This window comes from Trachurus trachurus (genome assembly GCF_905171665.1).
Source record: "Trachurus trachurus genome assembly, chromosome: 5".
Lineage (NCBI taxonomy): Eukaryota > Metazoa > Chordata > Actinopteri > Carangiformes > Carangidae > Trachurus > Trachurus trachurus.
This window is the reverse complement of record NC_139896.1, coordinates 18,123,364-18,149,517: the sequence shown is the minus strand read 5'-3', so window position 1 is coordinate 18,149,517 and position 26,154 is coordinate 18,123,364. Positions and strand designations below refer to the sequence as shown.

Sequence of the window (26,154 nt, the reverse complement as noted above, 5' to 3'; positions counted from 1 at the left end):
CAAACACAAAACACTACAACATGAAAATACTGAAAATACTACTACTACTGATACTACTACTACTACTAATAATAATAATAAGCATGCATATCAGGGACAACAAAGCATTCAAAACAGCCACCTGCCTCTGACCGTATAGGTGATTATTATTTCAATACATACATTTAGCTAAATGAATTAAACAGTATGAAGTGACACAGAATCATATTTATGCACTGGCCAAACTTTTGAGGATGTTTTATTTTGAAGTTTCTTCTAGAAACCAACATATGGACACAGTCCCGTCTCTAGTGTATGCTCTGCAGCCACTTTGCTTCACCATTTATTGACAGACACGATCTTAATACTGCAGCATTTACACTTGACTCCAGCGTAATGATCAGAGATAACACGAAGCCCTCGAAAACGAATTACATTAACCAGCTAAACGGCCTCGGGAGGCTTGATTGTGGAGTGGCGGCGGGGCTGTCGCATCCGGAGAACAGAAGATAATGGAGCACTCAGGCCGCAGCTCCTCATCTGGGCCTCTGCGTTAATAGAGCACAAGTTATTCTCCGCACGGCTCCTGGAACAATATTATCCCTGCACACATTCTGTCGAGAGGCAGATCCGTGCATCCAAATGGCGCTCTTTCTATTAACAGCCAATTAGCGCTCAGCCGGGCCGACCGGGCCTATAGAAGCCTGACAGGGCTAATATTGCCAGATGAATGCCTTGCTCACCTATTTCATCATGGGCTGCAGCAGAGACACAGGGGCAGACAATTTGCAGGGAAAATAAAAAGAAGAAGAAAAAACTACCAAACTGTCAACTTTGATAAAAATTGACTGAAAAGGCTCGTGGACATTCAGTTTGAATAAAGGAAAATATGTTGGTGCATGCTGTGACTTTTTCTTCCCTCAGTGATATCAGCACATGTCAGTGCAGCTCACATTCAGATCAAACTCACATTTAAAGCTGCACAAGGCTGTTAGATTCAACAATTTGAGACAATGGATACAGAGATCTGAATGGACAATGGTGGCAGATGAGTTCTCTTTGCTGCAAAGTTCAATCCAGCCTAAAATATCTCTTGTTTTTTTTTTTGTTTTTTTTTTTTTAGATAGCCTAATATAACGTTCAAATTCTAATAATCTCAGTCTCCAGTGTCAGTGTTAAATGTCATAAAACCAAATGCACCATGCCAAGACACAACAATAGCTACATCACATGACCTCAGCCAGACCCTGTGCATGCATGTGAATAATGTGATGAAAATACAGAAGATAAACTGCAATTTTGTTAGAATTAAAATAAAATGAACCCCACACTGGTGCAGCATAATCTTAAACCAAAATGTAGGTTGTAGGAGGAGGGGAGCTAAAAATAAGGACCCTAAAAAAATAAATTAAAAAAAATCAGAATTGTAAAAGCTGATTCAGCCTCAGGTTGTTAAAGCTCCACATCCACAGAGACAGCGGACAGGAGAGACAGCAGCCCTGCTCATCTTCACGCTCCTCTGCCATCCAGACATCTGCACCTTCACTGGTCAAAGGAGGAATCATGATCCGCATCACAGGACTTTGTACTTTAAACCAAAGCAATGTGTGTTGTGAGAAACACACACGCAGCCGAATGTGTGTGTGTGTGTGCACATGAGTCCAGAGCTGCAGGCTGCGGGACATGAACAACAATGTCGGAGCAGTAAACAACCTAAAGGCGAGCAGGTTGCCCTTTTCTCTGCACTTTTTTTTTTAAAACCCTCCTCCTCCTCCTCCTCCTCCTCTGCACCTCCAACATCTGAGCAACCGCCTCAACATCCACAAACACGTTAATTGACGGACTGGAGCTTTAATTAAGGCGCGGCCCCGCGTGCAGAGGGAGATTAGTAGCAGAGGGAGGGATGCGTGAGCGCGCGCTAATCAGCTGTCAACAACATGAGGACATCTTTCTCTTTTCTTTTTCTTTTTTTTTTGCTCCCTCCGCCACCGGGGGGATCACCGGGGATTCAGGCAATTTACGGGCCACAAAAGGAGCTCGTTTGAGACAGGAAGAGAAGAAAAGCGAGAGGCGGACTTTTTGTCTGGCCGCCTGAATTGATTGTAAATGGGAGATTAGCAGGGAAGCTTCAGCAGCGGCCGTAAGTGCCCGATGGAGGAGGAGGGAGAGAAAGGGACCAATTAAGTCTACCAAATGTTAACTTACATCAGTTTCCCCTCAGTTTAGCCCACATGAAATTCCAATTAAAATGTCCCCGCGTTAGCAGCTTTTTTCTCTCTTCAGTGGAGGCTGGAGGGGCGGTGGGGTCACGACACCTAGACGGCCCCGGCCCACGACGTTCCCACAACATGTGATAACCTCTGATACAGGCTGTGTACTGGTGGCTGTAAAGCTAAAAGCTTGTGTAGCCTACATGATGTCAGTGTCAGTCTGAGTCAAACACACACACACCAGAGAAAGCTGCACATTTATCCAAATAATAAAAAATTTAAAAAACATAATTATAGATAAAGATAATCTTACAAATAGCAAAATGTTTTTTTTTAATGTTTGTTCAGCTACAAAAAAAAGAAAGAAGCTAAATTCAATTCAAATATTCAAAAACTAAACACAGCAACATGCCTTTCATGTCTTTGACTATAGTACACGGCCTCTGCCATTATGGGACAATCTGGCCATTTAACACAATGAGCCTCCAGGATTCAATGTAAAGTGTTGAGGGGTTAATGAGCAGTGGCTTCTCTACACTCCTTGGCTCAGTTCCTACTTTAAATGAAAAGACGGGGGGCAACAATGGGCGATAGAAACATTGAGATGTTCTGTTTAAAAACACATTTATGCTACATTTACTGCAAAGAGAAAGTATGACATTGTGTTTGCTGAGGGAAATGCCGTCACAAGTCTTAAAAGTGTACAAGCAGGGACTGGGAGACCTGAGTGTGTCAGGCAGGGCAGTCTGGCATCCAGGGTGTGATACATGGAAATGAGTCACTCAAGAAGCGGCCGAATACACAGATTAAAATGGAACAGCCGCGGCATTCACTCGCACCTCATTGAGATTCTTTTACAAAGTCAACCCCGAGCCTTTTCAGCACCAAGAACCTCATCAGAATGTCTTAGAGACAGCAGCGAGCAAGCTTGTCCCTGGGATGTGCCCGCCCGCCCGCCCGCCCGCCTTGGCATGTCAAGGGCACGACGGGCCAGGAGAAGGTGCTTTGTGGCTGGGAGGGGAAGTGGTGGGGCTGCTGGGAATTCAGCGCAGAGGGAGATCTCATCGCTGATCTATTGTCTGATGCCGCTCTCTGACCTCCATCCGTCTGTCCATCCAACCCTCAGTCTGGTCTCTAGTTCTGTCGGGTTAGGACGGTGGTGTAGGTCTGACACCTCCAACCTTCCACATTCCCCTTTTCACTTTTCTTTTGTTAGAATACACAGTGGATATAAACCACGGATCAGATTTCGAAATATTACAGAATGCCATCGACGTTTGAGGGTGTTCAGTGTCTATGCAGAAGACCTTTATAATTAACTAAAGAGCATGCATTACAATTATTATATTATATTATTCTACAGCTAATAGTCTGTCTGAGCAGGACAGTCCCTGTTTCACTGTCTTCTTCCCTTTCTGAACTTGTTCTTGCTGGTTATTCACTGTCTTAATTTGTTTTTAACCTGAGACACTTGTCTGTTTTGATGCAGGAGCTGGATTAAGGACTGAACTGAGCCGAGGAGACAAGACTGAAAGGAAGAAACAAAACACTGGAACTGAACTGAACATGTTGACATTACACTCAAGTCCAAAAACACACAAACATCTCCTGATCACACTTGTGCACATGGAGATTGAGAATCATTGCTCTGAGCAGAGGTGTTTGTGTACACTGTGTCGTGAAATTAGAAGCTGAACAGACTGCACTTTATCAGTGCCTGGCTGACCGAGCACAGTTTATATTTTACTTCATATTATAAATCAGAAACATGATGAACTTATTCTTTTGTAGATAGCGGCTGCTGATCTGTTCACCTTGTAAACTGTGCAGGCTTATACACCTGCTGTAATGCATTTAAACATAGATGATCACATCAACCTAGCTTCATTGTATTTTTTTTTTTTTTTTTTTTTTTTTTTTACATTACTATAATTATTGTGGTTACTTTCATGACTTCTAAACTCATTCTAAGCCCTGTCACCCTAACCAACAAAACATACACACATCCAAAACACACACATACGGATCCTGAAACATGTGCATTGAGGTGTGGCACTTTATCTGCACATGTTTTGTTGCTGTGCATTGAGGTTGAGGGTCCACTGGTATATATATTTTTATGTCTAAAAACAACAGATGTGATCAGAGTTTAAAAAAAAAAAAAAAGTCCTGCACCATCAATCTCAAAATGTCATGAGAGATTGATGACACTGGCTGTGACAGACATTTTGGTTCTGGGAATTAGTCTACAGATGCTAAAACGACATCACAATATCCTCTAGTTCTGCTGATTGATATCACAATAAAATTAAATATTACTCTTGTGACAGTTACTGGTAAAACAAACAGAGAAAAAACTTGCATTAACCTTTTTGCTGTCGCTTTTCCATCCCTCCAACAACATTTTGGTCAGATGTGCTTGGAAAACCTTCACAGTATGGCGTCCAGGAGTGATCTCACCTACACGACCTCAACCGGCTCCTCTCACACAGTGGGCAGTTCTCCAAGTTCTCTCCAAGAAACCCTCTCCTTCAGTCTCAGCTGGACTCTTCACCACTGTCATGGTCTGATGAAACAAACCGAATCATACAATATACACAAAACAGACAAGCAAAACTGAGGACCCTGAACTGGAACCAACATCTTCTGAAAACTAGTTTGACCTCTGGCTCAAAACGTCTCCTGGATCCAAGGTATGATCAGTCAGAGCCTCGTCTCCAGCTCCCTGGCGTAAGCTTTGCCAGGCAGCCTGGGCAGTGTGATATCTGATATTTGAAACATCTTCCTGTCCTGTGCCCTTTTTCTTAGAGTGGCACCTTTTAAAATGATTCCCACATTGTTGCAGGCGAGACAAATTAACACACACATATAACACCGTCTATTCAAATATGTAAATCTTTGCCCAGCTAATTAATGTGATCCTCTGATGCTGCAAACCAATGAGCCATTTTCTCCATCTCACTCCGGCTGCACTCAGCTTTTCTCTAGTGGTATTAAAGAAGCGAGGCATTGTTGGGTGGGGTCGGTTCATTTGGGGATGTCCGTTGCTTCACTTAATCCATTTGACCTGACCTGACCCTGCTGGGAAACGTCCTCTCCTCCTTCACTTCAGGCCACCTTGTTAATGATGAACCCCTCTGCAGGCTCAGACAATCAAAGAACCCCTCACACTGAACTAAAACATCTAGCCTACATGGTGTTACACATACCAAGCTCAAGAATCTCAATCAGAATGCACTGTGACAAATAGGCTACTGAAAATGTATCAATGCTTTTCCTTCCAACTCTTTGAAACATTGAAAACAACATTACATATGAAGCAGGGCTGAAGGTGTGTAACCAAATTGTTAAAGTAGCCTAAAGACTTGTGTAGGCCTATCTAATCTAATTAATCTGTGGTTCAGTTTAAAATAAATACTTCCTTTTAGGCTACATTTTACCATCAGTGTTGTTGTAATTTTAACAATGAGATGAATTTTGTTGAAGTCATGCCTGAAGAAACAATAGAAAACTCATGTTTTAGGAATTTAACAGAGTTCCTCGTTGTGCTGACTCATCCATCCATCCATCCATCCATCCATCCATCCATCCATCCACCACAACCTCCACCTGACCAGAGACTGTCAATAAAGATGGATGTCACGAATGGTTTTGAAGCCCAGTGTGAACTGCTTCACCATCACCACCTCAACAGTTGTCACGAGAGAGGAAATTCACTCGTACCTAGCCTATAGACTACTGGTAAACAAACCCAGAAGTGATGATTGCTGCCCCACTGCTCACATGTGGGTAGGCCTATAGTATCCTGCCATGGAGGTAAAGGCAAAGCTACTGGTCTGTCGACCCCTAGAGGAATTCTGTGGAATTACAACAACACTGCCGGGCGCTTCCACGTGTCTGGCAGTGCGGTCACAGGTAGCCTGCAGAGTAGGAAACAACAACATGAGCAAATATTCCCGGTCACTTCCAGTCTATACAAGCGAAGGGGCGAAAAAACAACATCAAAACATTTACTTCCTGTAAATCTGCATCTTGGCTTTGTGCTGAGTTAACCCTGGTAAACCTTGACTGGCGAAGTTGCAACCTCGGCCAACAGCAAAAGGTGGTTCACCCTTTCTACGACAAACCACACACACAAACCACACACTGATGTCTGACTGAAGTCAAGCCAGCCCACACTTGGAAATCCTTGGTCAAGGCAGCCCACACGTTGTTTTAAGGTGCGCGCATATACGGCACATTACGGCAAGAGCGAGAAAGTGCCCGTAAAATGAAACGCCCCCGAAACGTCTGATGTTGCATTTCAAAATAAGAGTCAGACTTTCAAAATAAAAGCCTTTAACACTGCATTTGTGTACATTTACAGTATTATTTTGAGAAAAACTGCTAGTTATTACTGTACCATTCCACTTCAGACTGATTGTACTCGACCTGAAGATGATACCCAGAAAAAATCAGACCAATCTGATGTGGAATTTCAGAATAAAAGCCCTCTGAACTTGCATATTTTTGTGTACATTTACAGTATCATTTAAAAAAAAAACTGCTAGTTATTACTGTACCATTCCACTTCAGACTGATAGTACTCGACCTCAGGATGACACCCAGAAATAATCAGACCAATCTGATGTGGAATTTCAGAATAAAAGCCCAATATTTTGAAGTATTTTGTGTACATTTACAGTATAACTAAAAAAGAAACTGCTAGTTATTACTGTACCATTCCACTGCAGACTGATAGTACTCGACCTGCAGATGACATCCAGAAAAAATATGACCAATCTGATGTGGAATTTCAGAATAAAAGCCCTCTGAACTTTAATATTTTGAAGTATTTTGTGTACATTTACAGTATAACTAAAAAAGAAACTGCTAGTTATTACTGTACCATTCCACATCAGACTGATAGTACTCGACCTCAGGATGACACCCAGAAAAAATCAGACCAATCTGATGTGGAATTTCAGAATAAAAGCCCTCTGAACTTTAATATGTTTAAGTGATTTGTGTACATTTACAGTATCATTTAAATTCCACATCAGATCGCCCTGATTTTTTCTGGGTGTCATCCTGAGGTCGAGTACTATCAATCTGAAGTTTAATGGTACAGTAATAACAAGTAGGTTTTTTTTAATGATACTGTAAATGTACACAAAATACTTCAAAATATTAAAGTTCAGAGGGCTTTTATTCTGAAATTCCACATCAGATTGGTCTGATTTTTTCTGGATGTCATCTGCAGGTCGAGTACTATCAGTCTGAAGTGGAATGGTACAGTAATAACTAGCAGTTTTTTTTTTAAATGATACTGTAAATATACACAAAAATATGCAAGTTCAGAGGGCTTTTATTCTGAAATTCCACATCAGATTGGTCTGATTTTTTCTGGGTATCATCTTCAGGTCGAGTACTATCAGTCTGATGTGGAATGGTACAGTAATAACTAGCAGTTTTTAAAAAAATGTTACTGTAAATGTACACCAAAATATCAAAGTTCAGAGGGCTTTTATTCTGAAATTCCACATCAGATTGGTCTGATTTTTTCTGGGTATCATCTTCAGGTCGAGTACTATCAGTCTGAAGTGGAATGGTACAGTAATAACTAGCAGTTTTTTTTAATGATACTCTACATAAATGCAGTGTTCAAGGCTTTTATTTTGAAAGGCTGGCTTTTATTTTGAAATGTCACATCAGACGTTTCGGGGTCATTGCTTTCATTTTACGGGCACTTTCTCGCTCTTGCCGTAATGTGCCGTATATGCGCGCACCTTAAAACAACGTGTGGGCTGGCTTGACCAAGGATTTCAAAGTTGGGCTGGCTTGACTTCAGTGATGTCTGTGTGTGTCACGTCCTCCACTGCCCACAGTCAGCACCGCCGAGCCGCACATCCTTCACCTGCATTTGCGAGTAGCCTATGTGACCGTAGCCTATAAGCTCGATACCAAGGAGATTGTTTTAGTTAGCAGGGTTACGGGAAAAATACAGCCCCAGATTGAATGAGACTCTATGCCAGTGCAGGAATAATACATAATGCACACCGAGTTGTTTTTAGACTACTCAGACATGACTTCTGGCATTTTCTCAAACTGTTTAGTAGACGGTTGAACTCAAAGCACAAGGCTACACTTTCTAGTTCCAGTAGCCTATGTAACAGCAACACACCAATTGTTATTTAGCCTACCTGTCCGATAGCAGTAAAGCCACATCCCGTCGGCCTCCAGTCCATTTCCACTCTACACCGAGGAAAAACAACACCAGTGCAAATGCACGTTTGTCTACTCTGTCGGTTACTTTCTTCCTTTGATTGCATTTCTTCTGTTGAACAGGTGTTTTCTTTGTAGGACAATCCACGCCTTATCTGAACCGTGTCTTGGGCCTGTCTTTGGGTTGTCGGCCATACCTGTTGCTATAATTTCCTCTGCGCAGACGCGGAAATGTCGACAGTCAACAGGAAATTCAAACAGCCTAGGCCTACTGCAAAATACCGCGAGAGATTTGTGGAACTAATTGGTTTAATCAGTGTTGTATTGTCTAATCTTATGTAACCTAATAGCTTTTTTTCATACAGCACTGATATTAGACATTAGGCACCTTATGATCTTTATCTGCCTTTATCTGCCTTTTTAAAGCTTGTCACACAAATCCAACATAAGTCAAACAGATTTTGTGGGACAACCTGTTTCATGTTGTCTAATTTTACTTAACCTTTTAGATCACTAGTGTCGCCTATAAGCTTGTGCCCAAACTGTGTCTTTAATTAAACATGGTAAATAAGTGAGTGCAATGTATCAGACCAAGCACCACAAGTGTAAGAATAAGTGAGAATATTTTTTCTGCACTGCAGCAGGAAAGCTAAACAGAAGGAGAATGGTTACCAGTGTGCTGCTTTTCCTTAATTAAGAAACCAATTTAAGTGTTTGCGTTGACTGGTGTGTGCAACAGTAAACTCATTAGAGCAGATAAGGGACTTAATTGAGATGAAACACAACACACCGGTGCCATGTGCGGATGCATGCCAAGGCAGAATCAATATCAACAAAAGGCGCAAGTGCACAAACACAAGAATTTATAGGCTATGTGTCTTTTCAGCTGCCCACTTAATCTGTCAGTTGATATGAATGGCACCACACTCTCTGACTTCACTGGGCGACGTCCATGGAAGCACAATCAATACAGACACTGAAGTGGAATTCAGTGAGCATGCCCACCCTGCTTCCCCCCCATGTGTTTCTCTAAAAAGCAATAGGCTAATGCAGCTCAAATATATTCAAGTTCAGCCGGGGAAGGATTTTCACATTAGCTCCAGAAAGATTGGATTCGTTTAAGAGCATTAAATGTAAAGAAGAAGAAGAAAAAACATTTTCTTTTGTGTGGAGCCATAGGAGTGCTGGGAGGGATGTGATTACAGTTTGAGTGGTGAAGTTAGGGGCTGTTAAAGAGGACATGTTACACATGAGGTACTGTGCCAGGCTACCTTAAGGCCAGTGTTGCTTCCTCTTAGTGTATTACATGAAGCCTTGTCTTTAATGTGAGACAACATGACAACAGTCAAGGCCCCTGTGAAGGGAGAGACAAAGAGCTGGCAGCCTGGACTCTTAAGTAGAGGTGACATGCCATGATCAAAGGAGAGACTCAGGACTCACAGGCTCACATAGGGTGAGGGTCATAGGGAATCCACGAACAGCGCCACCAGCCATGGTGCTCAGCAGCCGCTCCCAACTGTGAGACGAGAATTCAAAAACGAAGAGAGAGAAAAAAAAATGTAACTCAACAATAAACTCGTGTCATTTGCAATTTAAATTAAAGCAGCAGTTGATACCAACCTGTGATCCAAACAAATGCAAGAGACTCAAAGTGTGAAATAACGGGCTGCAAAAACGCAGCATGCCAAAATATTTTCCCTCCTCCATTCTTTCCCTCCCCTCCGCTCGCCCCTGCTACACCCACAGCATATCACTGAATGAAATGCAGCGTGCAATTACCCATTATCCAATCAACTGGAGTCAACACTTAACCATTTGCACGGCTTTGGGTTCAGCCAATTATCTGTCAGGGCTCTCAGTGGGCTCTCAATAGTCGAACTGTGTTGCATAATCTTATGGCTCCAGATTCACGCCGTGGCCACTGGAGACTGAGTAGGGCTGGAGGAGAGCCGGGCTGCTGTCTGAGGGGTCATTGTGGTTATTGGTGGCTGGCAGAGCGAATCGAGGTCTGGTCACTGACAACAGCACTGATTCAGGCTGCAGCGCCCCGGGGCTTCAGTCATTAGAATACATAATGCAGGGCTAGTCATTTGGAAGGGCTCCAGATCGTGCTCTTCAAAACCCTTTTAGATAATTCGCTACATCACATCTTCATCATCCCCTCCCCTCACCCTCCCACCACCCAACCCTGTCACCCATGATTGGACGCACAGCCCTAATGCTTCCCCCACTCCTTTCTTCCTTAAATCCTACCCTTGACCTCACAGCCCTTGCCCCCCGTCTTGCTCCTTCACCAAACAGGCAGCCCACCACCCAGCCCCTATCAGTCCAGACCGGCCCAGTCAGTCAGCAGTGGCCGGTAGCTATAGCTTACCCCCCCCAGGGGCCTTCACCGCTGTGGCCCCAGCTGAAGAGCCTGGGCAGCTGCCAACCACCAGCCACTTCAACCACGGCTGTCCGGATGACTGCGTTTGTCAAGCCGCCACTCTGTGTCAGGCCTGCGCGAGTCTGATCATCGACAATTAGGGGTTAAAGTGAGGGGGTGCCATCTCTGGTGGTATAGGGAGAGAGGAGGTAAAAATGAGGGGGTGGGGGTCTTCATCCACCCGGGCAGTGGAAGTAGACCCCCACTCACTGATCTCCAGTGATAGTTAGTGACATGTTTCTGTCATTAATCCACTGCTACTGCAGGTCGATGGTTCAAATCTGTGCATCCACACAACTTCAGCTACATTAGTCAAATAAAATGAGGGCGGTATTGTTGTTGTGACCCCTGTAGCCTCGTGAATGGGGGCAGTCATACTGTATAGGCTCATTTGCTGACAAAGCTGAAGCCTCATAAACACACAGCTGGAGCCCCTCAGATCAAGGTTAAGATATGAGAGAACATCTTTAGAAGAATCAGGAACATTGATAGATATTTGATAGGTAAGAATACCTATGAATTTTATTTTTAATTTGTTCCATTTCTAGTTGAATTTAAGTGGGATTGTGTTGTAATATGATTATTTTGCCACACAAATATTCTGCATGAAATTTTGCACATAAATTATAAAGGAGGAAGAGATTTTTATTCACATCATAATAATGAATTCAACAATATCTTCAGAGCACCACTAGGTTCTAAAATCTATCTATTCCTAACAATGACAAAGTGATTTTTTTTTGCAGATTTTTAAAATTCAGTTTGTCCATCTCCACACAAAACCTCTGGAGATCAAAGTCACCTTCAGGTTCTTTGTCTCCTCTATTCCCCGATGTCTCAGTTGGTCTGAGTGATGGAGACCACTGTTCTTCTTGGGAACATTCAAGAGGAGGAGAAATGCATGCCTGAGACCTGATATACTAAGCTTATGACATGTGGATCCAATCAGGGTATAGAAGCATTAAATAATGAGGTCTGTCAGACGGAGGAACTTGAGTCCTAAATATTTATGTGAATGTGATATTTCACTTTTACATTTAATAAAAATTATAAAATTCTATTTTTACTTCCAAAACATAACTCACTAAAATAATATATTGCCATAAATCACTGAGAGACAAAAGCATTTTGTATCATAGTAATATGAATGCTGGACATTTTCTGCATTTTCATATGGAAAGCTTAATCTCTGGCTCCCTCTTGTGGTTTTGATGCGACATTGCAATCAAACACTAACATGTAATTCAGAAACTCATCTGAACATAGAGCAGACCCCTCTAACTGCCAGGGTGGACACAGTATGATGTTCTTCTTCATCATGTCAATCTATTCGTTTTTTCAGTGTAACACATTGTCAGTTTTTAAATAAAAATGAGGTCATCTAATGTGTCAGTGTTTTCTTGGAAAGATGCTCCGGGACTTTTTTAATGACACTGTTAGTGACATCGCAAAGTTACAGAAGTCTTGACTACTTGTTTCTGACTACTACTAATAGACCTAGACCTGCCTTATACAGTAAGTCATATAACAGATTAAACATTTGTGTTAAATCTGTGTGGAGTCATGGGTAAAAGGTATTTGGACCTTGACCTTTGACATCAGTCCATCCTTCAAGTTGACATAAAGTTTGAAGGAATTCACTTGAGGACTTTGGAGATATTGTGTTCACAAAGCCATAATCATGTTTAGTGAGGTCACCTTGACCTTTAATTATAGACTGTTTAGTACACATTTTGGTGTAGCATTTTCTCTCTGCTCTGTATTCTTAATACTACAGTCAGGTTGTGAGGTCATGGGTTGAGTTTAGGTTTGATGAGTCTGATGCTGTGTATAAAAGAGTGTGTAGCTGATCCAGGGCTGGAGTGACGTGGCATCAGGAGAGATCTGTCTTGACCCTGTTTCCTCAGCACAAGAGGCATCAGAGTCTGGACAGAACCTAAAAAACATATCAGACAAGCCATTTCAGAAAGTTACATCAAAACCCATATTTTATTTTATGTATAGCAATACCATTTACATATTAAATAACACTATAATAGAATGCTTTGATATAGCTTTCAACAAAAGAAAAGAAAAAGAAAGAACCCCATCCTGTTTCTCTTAGTTCATGTTACAAAAGAGGAAGGAACAGCCACCTTTCCATCATGGGTCAACAGAGGAGAAATTTTCCAGAGAGCTGACGACAGAATCAGAGCCTCTAAAGGATGAAAACCAAAAAAAGGAGGGTGACACTGTAACATCACAATCACTGCCTGAGCATGAAGTGAGGATGTGAAGCTGGACGCTGGACTCTGAGGAGTCTGTGGATGCACACACCCGGTTTCCACAGGATCCACCACCAAAGTGAAGCCATACGTGAGTCCAGGTGAGAAAGGATAAACTGACAATGTTTATGAATACAGATCAGATGCGAGTCAGATTGGAATCCTTGTATGAGCTTTGTGGTGAAAAAAATGAGTTTGAGTTACTAAATCATCCAGAGAACACAAAAAATTTGAGGGGTGATATGTTTCCTCTGACACAATCCATACAGACACAGTTTCCAGAGGAGGTCCGGTTTACAGAGGCAACAAAATACAGTATATGTACAGTTTTTATTGATAGTACAACTGCGTGTGTGCGCTTCAACAGCAACACAAAACACTTTTCATTCATTACGATCACAATGATCACAATGAAAATGGGTGCAGGGACTATGGCAGTGACAATCTGAAGAGCCTGGTCACAACAGCACAACATTAGAGTTGAATTCATTTTTCTCTAAAAGTACATTTGACATGTGAGTCATCGCTGTGGAGCATCAGCAAACTGCACCAATAAGAATAAATGGAGGTCTAGGAAGGTAAAAATTATAACAGCTAGTCAGTGCATTGGCAGAAATGTGTTGGGGGAAGCTGATCCACAAAGCTGTGGACATCTACTATTCTTTGGAGGTTTGTGTTAAAAGGTAGGCTGGACCAAAGGGACCCTCGATAGGTTGCCAGTCTATCACTGAGTTCATATTGAGACTTTTCATGTTCACATTCATATTACAGGCAAATTGAATCTACCGATTATGGCATTAAGATACAAACTGCATACAGAAGGTCCAGCTGGCAGATCTGAACCACCAGGAATAGTATTAACTAAACTAAACTGACCATTTCAACCTGTTATTTTAGTGAGTGAGAGGCAGCCAGCTAATTGGCTAATTATGCTGTTGTCTTTTGAAAGTGATGGTTCAGGAAACTTCACTCAGCTACTGTACTGGTGCTCCTGCTGCTCCTCTAAACTGCAGCTGATCTGAATCTACTACGACACACAACCCCGCACCTAATAACCTGAGGTGTCACTCATGTTATAAATTAGCACAGCAGTTTTTTTGGATGCCCAAATTAAATTTGCTACACCTCTTTCTGGTGTGACCAGGCACTTTGGCATAGTGGATATACAAAATAAGAATGAAAAAGAAAGAAAGAAATGGCTAGAAACAAACAATTTGTGTAGACGAGGAGTTTCTAATGTGGCCCCGTGTCAGGAGATAAAACTGATGAACAGAAATATACAAATATTTGCCCTTCTGTCTTCTCAGTTTATCTATTAATCTCTGTGTCCCAATAACAATAACTGTGAATTACTTAAAACAAACAGATTGTGAAGTGAGACTTTGAACCAAGGACACTGGTAAAGAAAAAATGCAAATACAGTGACTGGATGTGAGTGAGGAGTCAGAGGAGAGAAAATGGCAAAAAAAGAGATAAAAGCTCACCAACATGTTTTTTTTTTCTGCACGAGGAGGATTCAAGTCTTTGGTAAAAGTTTCTAAAAAATAAAATACATTTGTCTCCTTTGCTGTTTTGCCATGTGACACATTTTCTGTTTTGTGCTGTGTGGAGGGAAAAAGAAAAATCACAATTTGTTTTAAAAATGCAAAAAACCACAAGTGTTCATCTCACACCATCGATAACAGAGGTACAGATTATCATTTAGATTTAAAATTAGAACATCCTCATGTCAAAGAACTGTGTACGTGTGTGTGTACGTGTGTGTGTGTATGTGTGTGAGCTAAAGCAGGAAACGTCTCTGCTCTTTGCTTTTAGGCCACAAAACCACAAAAAAATACTTCTCTGGAGAAAAGTGAGTGAGGGATGTAAACTATGTACACAAGGCCTTGGGAGGTTGGAGCAAGCGGTCACACCTCTGACACCGTGCACGGATCTCGAACAGGCCTCAACCTGCTTTGTCTCTTCAGGATACAGTAGAATATGCTGTTTTTTTTATTGATTTCGTTTTGTTAGTCCAGTCACTTTGATACGTTTAACAACAGTTTAAATGATCTGTTCAGGTCTGTGCAACAACAGTAGTTAAATCAGATCTGGTGAGAGCCCTGGGATATGACACAGTTACCTGTATGTGTGTGTGGTTGCTTTAATGCCAGTCAGTAAAGTCAGTGAGGATATATATAAAAAAAGAAAGTTAATGATTTCTGTAAATGTCCTGTTGTCAACTGGGCTTTGGCAACATCCAAAATGTATCATCTTCATCCAGTCTAACATCAGTGTTGTGATACAGCACAACCAAGTGATGCTGCCACTTCGGTCTCAATTCCATACTATCAAATGTCAGCACGGGCCCATTGGCAACAAATGCAATGACAATGACAACAATGAGTTGATGCTAATGAAATGCACATATATCCTAATGTGTACTACTTTTCCCCTGTCACTGTGTTGTGTAGAAACCAGTGAGCTGAGACAGAGAGGGGAAATCTGGACATACAGACAGATTAAGACCATCACAGGATTTTTTGTTGTTTTTCATTTCATACAATTTGTCAATAACAAGACAAATACAGGAAATCGTCCTTTCACGTTGGACAGAGGAGGGTTGGGTACTACTAGATGGTTTATCATCAATTCCATTTTTCAGATTCATGTCATTTCATCTGGGTTAGGAAACAAACCAAAAAATCTGAAATCAAAAAACTACCTTTATTTACAGCAATATTGATTTTTTCTGTCCCTATATTAACCTGGGTTGAACTCAGCACTGATGACTGGCCGCATATTGCCACAGGAAATGAATATATTAGACATTTTAGTTTGATCAGTAGGACTCTTGTTGTAAACACTGTACATGAAGGCATTAAAATCTTTAAACCATCCAGCTCTTCGTACCTCTTACGATTTTATAATAACCTGTCCAGAGAGGGTAGTTCATCTTTCCAATCTCTAATAAAGCTTTGAAAAAAAAAATACACCTTTCATTTACAAGAAATAAAGTCACAGAAATTAATTTTAAATTCATTCATAGATTTTGCCTCGCTGCCATACAGTACAAGTCCCAGATGCAGGACGAAACAAGGAACATTTATGTTTTTGCAAATGGACCTGGAATCTTAATCACTGCTTCAATACGTCAATCTTGAAAATGAAAGCCTTGCTTCTATTCATTAAACAATATAAATTATATGCATACAATTGATAACTATAATATAGTTCACTAAGAAATGCATACTCATATGTTGCAAAAATGAATCTCTGCCAACTTTTGGGATGTTCCTGGATCAAAGTATAGAATTTTTGTCTTGAGAGAGATTAACTTTGGAACAACAAATTGAATGAAATCACATGGGAATTCTTCTCATCTGATGATGAATGACATATATGAAAGACTCTTCAAATCAAAGTGATTCATCGATTTTCTCACTGTTGCGACAAAATAATTGCAGATCAATTAAGTGTGACTCATCAAATCATGACAAGGCTAACTGAGAACCCAAAGACTGTTACTGTGACTGTCAGACCCTGTTTTTATGTTTCTAAAACATACGCAATTTGTTGCATAGAGCTTGTTGTTGAGTCTGCTGTTTCCCTACTCAATCCTATAATGGCACGCGCGCGCACACACACATGGCTGCATGTGAGTGAATGAAGGCTCAACACACAGACCTTTGTGTTCTTAATGTCTGCTTATCTGTCAGGATGAATTCATGATGGAGAAAGGAAAGACAAACAGAAGGAAAATAACAATGCTGTTGTTTCACACTGGTGGCATCTATATATGTGTGTGTTTGTGAGATTAGATGATGTAGCAGCATACAAGACCGTGGAGGACTGAGGGAGTCCAGTTTGCCGTGAGAACTCAAGTCGTAAACTACTGGATGAGTTGGAAATCAACCGGCCTGTGGTAAGAGGCCACAAAAGACATGTACAAAAATCACAAAGTTATTATGATAAGGATATATTTCTATATGTATACATACAGTATTTCCATATATTAAAAAGCATAATATGAATTATACAAAGAAATAATAATAATAATAAAAGTTCACAGTAGCAGTTGTTACACCACCTTAGGTTTTATAACATGGGGGTGACTCACTAATAAGAGGGAAAGGGATAGCAACGACAAAACAAGCCAAAGAAAAAAAAAGCAAAAAGCAAAAAAAAAAAGAAAATAAAAAAAGGAAATAACTTTGAGAAAACAAGTGCTACTTGTCTGTGGCAATAGGTTCATAAATCTTGGCTCTTGTGATAGATGAGTGGTAAATATGAGTATCATAGATGAGCGGGGTGGAGGGAGGTTACACTGAGCTGAAGTCGACCAGCATTTTGTTACTGAGGCTGAGAGTTTGTGCCGTCCTCCATCCACTGCCGGAGATGACGCGGTGCTGTGGGTGGCAGGTAGGCAGAACAACGTCCTTCACAAAAAGCAGTTTGTTCAACAATGGCTAGAGCCGTGGAATGTCAAAAAAAAAAGAAAGAAAAAGTCAGAGCTTGTGTGGAGAAAAGCCAAGTGAGTCAGCTTTAGTATAGGCAGTAACATTGACATTATATAGTGCAAACAAGAAAGAGACAGAAAAGTGTTTCTTGTTGCCCGGCGACGCTGTTGTGAAACTTAAAATGCAGGTGCAAACCCTTCAGTAGGAGAACATTAAGACATAAAATGGCGAAAAAAATAAATATCAAAAACTTTTTATCAGTGTAAAAAAGTAATCAGGTTATTCATTTTAACCAAGAGTCTGGCAAAAAAGGCCTCAAAAAGTCTTGTCCCACAATAGTTCCTTCACGTTTTACAAAGACGCCCCGCCCCCTCCCTCTTTTAGTGGGTTCTGGGACCTTGCAGGGTGTTTGGACCCCACGGGAGCTCCGGGCCGTGGTTCGGGGCCCTGAGGTTGGGCGTCTCTCACACCAGCGACTCCATGCTCTCTGCCTGGGCACACTGGTTGGACATGGAAACCGCGGTCCCGTTAATGTCCCGGGCCAGGAGTCCAGAGCTGTTCTCCTCCGTGCTAATGAGGCTGAGCAGAGCATTGTAGAGGTACTGGTACTGGTCCTGTGGACCGGGCACAGACAGACGAGGACAGAGACAGAAGGGGAACAGGTGAGGACAAATATGATCACATCATGCTCCTACTCATTGAAGCCTTTAAGCCTTTCCTATAACTTATACCATTACCTATAAAAGACTTGTGTTTTGTTAAGAAAATACAGGATTTACTCTAATTCCCTAATAACAAAAAGCCTGGTCCTATCCCAGGCTTGTTAGAGAGTGAACACATGGGTGTGGCCAAGTCGCTGCTGTCAGACTCACAACGTCAGTGAAGACTCCTGGCCTCATGAGGTTGATCATCTTGGCCACTTGATAGATGTCGACGGCGCCTTCACTCTCCAGCTGCTGAGACAGGGTGGTGAGGGCACATAACATGCCAGCTGACACTGCTCCCAACCTAAAACACACACAGTGAGTGGGATTAACATTCATTTTAACAACAACGGGAGAAAGGTCTCATCAAGCTTCTCATGTGCTTCATCAACATTGCCTTCATTTCTGAGGTGCAGCAGTGAAGGAGCTGAAGATTTCATGTTAAACATAATTTCTGTGCAGGGAACCGCTCACAGCAGCTCCATTTGATTTAATGCTCTTTTAACTTTTTCTGGTTTACACCATCAACAACCTGTGGTGTCTTTACATGTGGTGTCCCTTCCTTCAAAGGTTATATATTTACATTTTGATATCATTCTACAAATGACAGACAATGAATATCAGTCAGCTCCTCAATATCAAAAGCAGCTATAGACAAATAAAGATAATCATGCATATTCGAATGAGGAAAACATTTCATTTTTGCCTTGTTGGTTCTAATTTATACACAAATGTGCCAACAAGGTCATCAACTGTGCATGTATGTAAGGCTTCCTCAAGCAGACTCTGGCAACTACACAACCCATGGTGTCTGCTGTTGTCTACATACACATCCATAAGCCACTTACTTAACTTGACCTTTGCCCTCCGCACACCCTGGTCATAGTCTGTGGCTGCCCAGCTTGTAAAGCTGCAGGTTTACTTCATCATAGATTAAATCCTCTGGCTGCTGAGAAAGAAATCCCCCAGTGGGCTCAGAAAAAGATCCCTGATTTGCAGCTATGCAGCCCTCTGCTGTTGAGAAGTCCTTTACAGCAGCTCAGGCAGCCGGCGAGAGACTCTCACGGATCAGGAATGTCGCCTCTGCCATCAAAAATTTATAAGCAAGTGCAACCACCTGAGGACGACAGCTCAGCCCATGTGAGGCTCCCTGGAGAACTGTGGGTCACCTTCACAATGTAAAGGTTCTCCTCCTCCATTAGCAGCGCTGTCAGGAGTGCAGCAGAAACCGCTGCTTACAACCCACGCCTGGCTGAATAATGAGCGCGCAGACAAATAGGATAAGCCTCTAACTGACAACCTCTTAGGTGCTGTGAGACAGCCACACCATAGCAACCACATGAAACGCTCATTTAGCCGCTTTTCTTCTCCCGACAAGCAATCTTCATTATTGTAATGAATAAACATAAGCAGAGCTGCTCAAGTGTCGTTCAAGATCACTAATTTGAGTCGATATGAAAGGGACTTTAATTAAATTTAATTGGACAGCCTGTTGGGATACCTGTTGTGGGTGGTGGGAGGGTTGTAGGGACTCTTACAGTACTAATAAGCGAGGATGGAACTAAGACAATATGAACCTCTTCTCGCTTTACTTTTGTTAATTATCATCACTGGCAGAATCTATTCAGACATGAAGCCATGGTCATGTGACGTCATGGGAGCAAATAAGAAGTCAGACTGACTCATCGTGGACAATGGTTGGTCCGTCACGGTTGGCCGCCTCCTCTTTGATGACGTTGATGAGCTCAAAGGTGCTGCTGATGGGCGCGTCAGGGTTCGGCCATTTGGGACACTGAAAGTGACGAACCTCTAATACATAGTCATCCTAGTGACAGGATAGAGAGATGGAGAGAGAGAAAAGGAGAGGGAGTTAGATCAGGGAGCAGTTTTTCCATTCACTGTCTATAGTGGCTATTGGCGGAGGGTGGCAAGGGGGCTGGAGCCAATCCCAGCTGATGTAGGGCGGAGGTTGGCTACACGTCTAACACATAGAGACAAACAACCTCACATACTCACATTCACACCTACACGCACTGATAAGTTACCATTTAACCTAATGTCTTTGGTGTGTGGGAGACAACCACAAAGAAACAGGGAGAGAGCATGCAAAGGCTGTCTTACTATGAGGTGACAGTACCACACTGCTGCTTTCACCTGTTGAGCACAAAGGGGTCTGAACCCCCCCATGCTCTCACACACACACAAACGCAAAACACACGTTGCAGTAACCTGTGTAGCTTCGAGGATGAAGTCGTGGATGCTGATCTGCTCCTCGTTGGACAGACGAAGTCGGTCTTTACTGATGAGAGTGACAGTGAACACCTCGCAGTTCATGGCCTCCTCTTGACTGGGCCAATACACAAACTCATCCTCTGCCTGCAGAGGAACACACACACAGTTTCATCACTATGGTTATAATGTATACCAAAATAGATATCTTATGTTATTATATACCCTAACCATTGGGTAAAATAGGTTGTAGGTTTGGGCTCTATCTAAAATGTAATATCTTTTAGATGTGAATGATATATGGGTCTGATCCCATGGACGTCAGACATCATCCAAGCTTAGTTCACTCAGCTCAACAATGATACAAACAGGCGTGTATGTCTCTTTTATCTCGTTGTCTCTCATTCGTGATTCCTTAAACGCAACAATATGAGGTAGAAAACACACAGTGTGCACACAGTGCATACTGTGGAGTCTTATGCAATATGAATTTTTAGATTCTAATCCAATCATGCTTCACCACAGGGAGGCATCTGATTGGTCTCCGATTCATGTGTCTTACCAGTCCGTGGTCGGCAGGCAGCATTACAATAATTTGTGCATTGTGGTCCCAGATCATTCTCCAAAAGTCTTTTATGGTGTGAGGCAGAGGATGCTGGGTAATTATGAATTCATTACTCCTGTAGTACCCCTGTGGGAAAAAAAAGAAAGGTTGTTTACACCACATGGATTTGGATTCAGAATTGTTTCAAACAGTTTAAAGACATATTTATGTGTCTCAGTGATACAAAAGCAGTTTCCCAGTCTGGGTTCTTCTCTGTACTCTGTGCTCTTGTGAGAAGCATCACTCACAGCCCAAGTAGTGTCTTAATTCAAAGTCCATGTCCACCAGGAAAAGATCTAATATCAAGATGTGTTCTGAAGTTTCTGAAGCATAGCCTGTCTTACAGACTACAGATCAGAATATCTCTCCCTCTGCTGCTTTGATTTTGACCAATCTCGTTCAAAATATTTCAAAACCTTTCAAATTCTCTCTCTCTATTTATGGAAATTCAACACAAATTAGTATTATCGAAAGTACAGTCCTTGATTTTGTGATAACTCAGATTCTTCAATCTGTAATGCTGTGCTGAATCAGAGTGTCAACATGAAGCTGGTTTAAGCATCAACCCAAATTAAAACCGGCGCGTGTTTGTTTAAACAGTGAGGTTTATGACTTCATGTAACAGTTCTGAGTCAATGAGTCAGTGAGTCTGCGACTGCGTCAAATGATCAATGACCGACAGAGAAAGTGGAAACACTGACCATGATGTAAGAGGCGTTAATGTAATCAGTGCCTTTGATGCCAGGTAGGGGCGCTAGGCCGACCCTCGCTCTCTCAGCTGTTCATAGAGAGAGAGAGAGAGAGAGAGAGAGAGAGAGAGAGAGAGAGTGAGAGAGAGAGAGAGAGAGAAAGAAAGCGGGTGGGGGATCAGAGAAGGAACAGAAATGTACAAATTTATTAGAAAAGACCAAGCACACCGAGAGGCCACCGTACATGTTGATTCATCTACATGAAGACTGTTCTCGGTATTTCTTGGCTGGGACTGTCAACAGACTATGTGGCAGCTCATTTTACAGAGTAGCTGAAATATGACCCTGAGACCAGACATCCTACTGACAAAAAAGTTATCCATATCAAGCTTGACAAACACTCTCATGCAGGAGTTGCAAAGAGAAACATTCACATTTTGTCAGCCTCCTAGCAACAACTGAATCTGACTTGGTTACATTATGTAAGTTTACAGCAAGTAATGTGGTTCAACATTCACTGTGACATGGGAACGCTATTAGTTAGGTTTTAGTCCTGGTTGTAGTTTCATCTACAATGCAGTATGACCTCTGACCCCATCAGAGCAAATTTGAATACTGGTCAAACGGTTGAATATTTTTATATGAATGAATGAATACATTTTTTTTTCTTCGTGTCATGCCACCACTGTGGCCCATCCCAAACGGGATTTTTTTTAAGAACATCAAAACAACTAGAGAGCCTTCCTGTTGGCACATACGTACTGTACATAAACAACATGCTAACAACATTCATCTGTATATAGCTCTTCTTCTCATTGCCTGGGCCTGTTCAAGATACGAAGAAAATGCAAATAACGTCTTAATGCAAAAGACGCTTTAGCTTCTTCACGTCGTCCAACCACACAAATTCATTTTTTGAGTCTACCTTTCTAAACAGTCTTTGTCTGACAGAGTCATAGAAAGGACAATATAACACAAAATGCATTTCATTCTCCACATCTTTGAGATCACACAAAGTACAAATTCTATCCTCTTCCGCTATGCCTACATATCTGCCTGTCTCAATATGAAGACCAAGTATACCGGCTCTAATTTGAGCACAAAGGGATTTTTTCTTTTTAGACAAATTATACAAAACATAACTTTCTGGCCCAAATACATGCTTTATTTCACACTATGTGTGCAGCTTTGGTTTAACCCAAATATCTAATGCCCATCTATCTTTACTTTGTTGAAAAAGTATTTCTTTTAATATGTTAATCTCCACTTTCTCTTTATTATAATAATGGTCTTCATATCCAGCTCTCAGAAAGATGTCATATATTATATATTATATATAAATGCCAATGTTTTTACAGCTGTTTTAACAGGGATATATTATTTTCTACTATTTGGCCCTGGAGGTAGTTTCACTTGAAATTTAGCTGGTTTTAAACTCTAAGTGTAAATGTAACACTTACACGGCACCACTGAGGAATTTCGATTTTTCTCTTTGTTGCACTCCTTCTGAGCATTGAAGCAGTCCATGAATCTGGCATTACACTGTGTTATCATCTGAAACACAGAAGAAGAAGAAGAAGAAGAAGAAGAAGAAGAAGAAGAAGAAGAAGAAGAAGAAGAAGAAGAAGAAGAAGAGGGTGTTACATGTCAAGTTTCCCAGTGCAATCACATTTACCTTGGCCCAAATGTGTGAGTGAGGTGGTAGGAATTCTCACAGGTGAGAACCCATCTATGAGGAATGAACCACTGACAGCTGTACAGCTACATGCGTCATTTTAGCCCTGGTTCCACAAATAGGCATTTATGTTTTTCCTTCAGCTTTTAGATTTTGAAAAAAAAGAAGAAGCTTTGCGACATGATGATTGAAGCCTAAATACAATCAGCAGAAGTAAAAAGCTAATGTTAGGTTATAAATCAACTACACCATGACCACATGACATCAGTGTCACCACCACTAAAATGATTAGTCTAATTTAGACATGTATTAGCAACATGTGAGCTTAAAGAATAAGGGCTGGGGTATTCATTTACTAACAATTTTATGTAATAGAATAAAACCAGAAAATGTGCTCTCCTTACTGGTCACATGATAAACAGTTGGTTCTGATTCCCAGATGGTTCTGTGTGACAAAGCATCTGGTCCCTCAGATTAACATTTAGCCCTAAACCCAACATTTTATCTCACAAACAACTAAAACTGAACTGAAACTTGAAAGGGACACATTCAGAAATATTTTTTAAAGGTGGAACAGAGTTTAAAAAAAAAACAAAAAAAAACTTGTTAACACAAACAGGGGAAGCAGGGGAAAATTAAACCTTTCAACAGATTCAAAAACACCTTGTTTACATGTTGTATGTTTTTTAACTTGAAAGCTTATGCATCTAACAATCATCTGGGTTTTGTTACACAAGCTTGCAGTGCTGTCTTTATTGTTGCAGACTTTGATACATCCAACTGCTCAAACTGCAAAACCTCACACATTGACTCTGCCACAATAAGACTAGACAGTAGAGTGGGCATTTTTAATATTAATTTATTTTATGTAACGTCTTTGTGTTGTCTATATTCATGTTTATTTATACTGTTGTGGATGAGTGGAAGCGTGGCTGTTTTTTTTATGAGCTACAGTACAAAATAATAATCAATTTAAATGAAAATTGATTGTCCAACTCTCTCTCTGTCAACATATAGATGATACTGCAATCTATATTTATACATAGAGGAACTCCCACAGAGCAAACAAACATATTTCCCTTCACTACAATAATAATAATAATAATAATAATAATAATAATAATAATAATAATAATAATAATAATAATAATAATAATAATAATAATAATAATAATAATAATAATAATAAACAGCGTGATCGAGGACAACGCTGTCGTCTGCTTGGGCCATAATAATAATAATTATTCCCTTTGCACTATATAATATTATTCAAACATGTCAAAATCTAATTTCCACCTTTCACTGTGGATCAAAATGTATCTTTTCTTATAAGTGGGGACAGTAAATAAAAACACTTTGCAAGAGTTTCATAATTACACCTGAGTATAAACAGGGAGCAGCTGACCATAGAAAATCCCCTGCTGAGAACAGAAACCCAAACTAGCTCAGAGAGGCTTTGAAGCAACAACGGAGACCAGAGGAAAAACAAAAAGGAGCTCAAACAATGAGTGAATTCAGCAGCTCTAACCCTGACGTAGACACATGAATACATTACCATAACAAAGAAAACTATTGTTCTGAGCAAACACTCCATCTACTCCAGACCTTGATCTCGATTATTGCACATGTGCTGAAATAACAGGAGCCAAATACTCACCTGTTGTTAAGACCTACAACCGACATATTATTATTATATATTTATATTATTATTTAATTTAACAGCTACTGATTTATTATATTATTTTAATGTGCATATCTGATTTACTGGGGGGGGGGGTGAAAAGTCTGAGTCAACACCACCACCACCACCACCACCAGTATTTCAGTCTGCTCGGAGGGCTGAATGGTCAACAGTATAAAAAGCTGGACTAAGGTCAAGTGATATTATTACAGAAAAGTCTGCTGCATAAGTAGATCATTTCACAGTTTGGATATAAAAAACAGTTTGGAAATTGATTTTTTTTTTTAGGTCCATGGAATCTGGGCCATTTCCTCTCAGCAGCAGCTGGACACAGGTGGTTTTAAAAAGATCTGGTTAAGTTCCAGTACAGAGGTCAGGCAGCCATTGATGATGGTCGGTAGTGCAGGGTCAATTGACTCTATAGTCTCTTTATGCAGTTTAATATCAAGAGGGCTGGATGAGGGCTAGAAAACAGTGACACTGTTGGTTTGAAGCAATTTAACATGTGCAAAGAGGAGGAAGAGAGGTGCACAGCAGAGTGATACTAGTCCTAATTAGCTGGAGAGAAGACAATGTTACAGCTGCTGTGGGCATTTCTAACAGTAACTGATAATGTTTGACCATGTCAGATCAATACAACAGAGAACAATAAAACTGTAAATACAGAACAGATTTTGCCACTTGTTTTAATCTGGTAGCTTAATAACTGATCAGTTCAGTAAAAGATCATATCAGACGCAGACAGGCTTCAGCCAAGTTAATTTTCTCCTGATTTGTCTGAACTATTGTTCACTATATCCTGGCTCGTCAGACTACATTGTACATTCTTGACTGAAAAACATCAGTTCTGTCCATTCACCTTGAACTGCTTGTCCAGACGTGTCCGGCCGCTCTGTCCTGGTGTCGAGATGCTGGTGAAGTAGCTTTGAAGCTGGTTGGCTGCTGTTTCTGTCTCCTTCCCCAAGATAGCTTCCATCAAGGCATCGTGGATGAAGATGTACTGCTCCTGTTGGAAGAGACAAACAATTGATTCAGAGAAAAATTATTGATG

At 41.1% G+C, this 26,154-nt stretch overlaps 1 protein-coding gene across 1 annotated transcript in view; it reads right to left on the bottom strand.

Moving 5' to 3' along the window:
- Window positions 1–15,264: 15,264 nt before the first annotated feature.
- LOC310985656 (receptor-type tyrosine-protein phosphatase gamma-like) overlaps window positions 15,265–26,154 on the bottom strand; it is a gene marked incomplete at its 5' end in the record, with an annotated part of 340,997 nt that continues 330,107 nt past the window's right edge. The window contains 8 exons of the mRNA XM_083971275.1: window positions 15,265–18,135; window positions 18,394–18,529; window positions 19,908–20,050; window positions 20,455–20,601; window positions 21,017–21,145; window positions 21,760–21,836; window positions 23,208–23,301; window positions 25,963–26,109. Of these exons, the coding sequence (XP_083827401.1) occupies window positions 17,986–18,135; window positions 18,394–18,529; window positions 19,908–20,050; window positions 20,455–20,601; window positions 21,017–21,145; window positions 21,760–21,836; window positions 23,208–23,301; window positions 25,963–26,109 (1,023 nt within the window). The 3' untranslated portion in view covers window positions 15,265–17,985. The remainder of the gene's footprint in view (window positions 18,136–18,393; window positions 18,530–19,907; window positions 20,051–20,454; window positions 20,602–21,016; window positions 21,146–21,759; window positions 21,837–23,207; window positions 23,302–25,962; window positions 26,110–26,154) is intronic.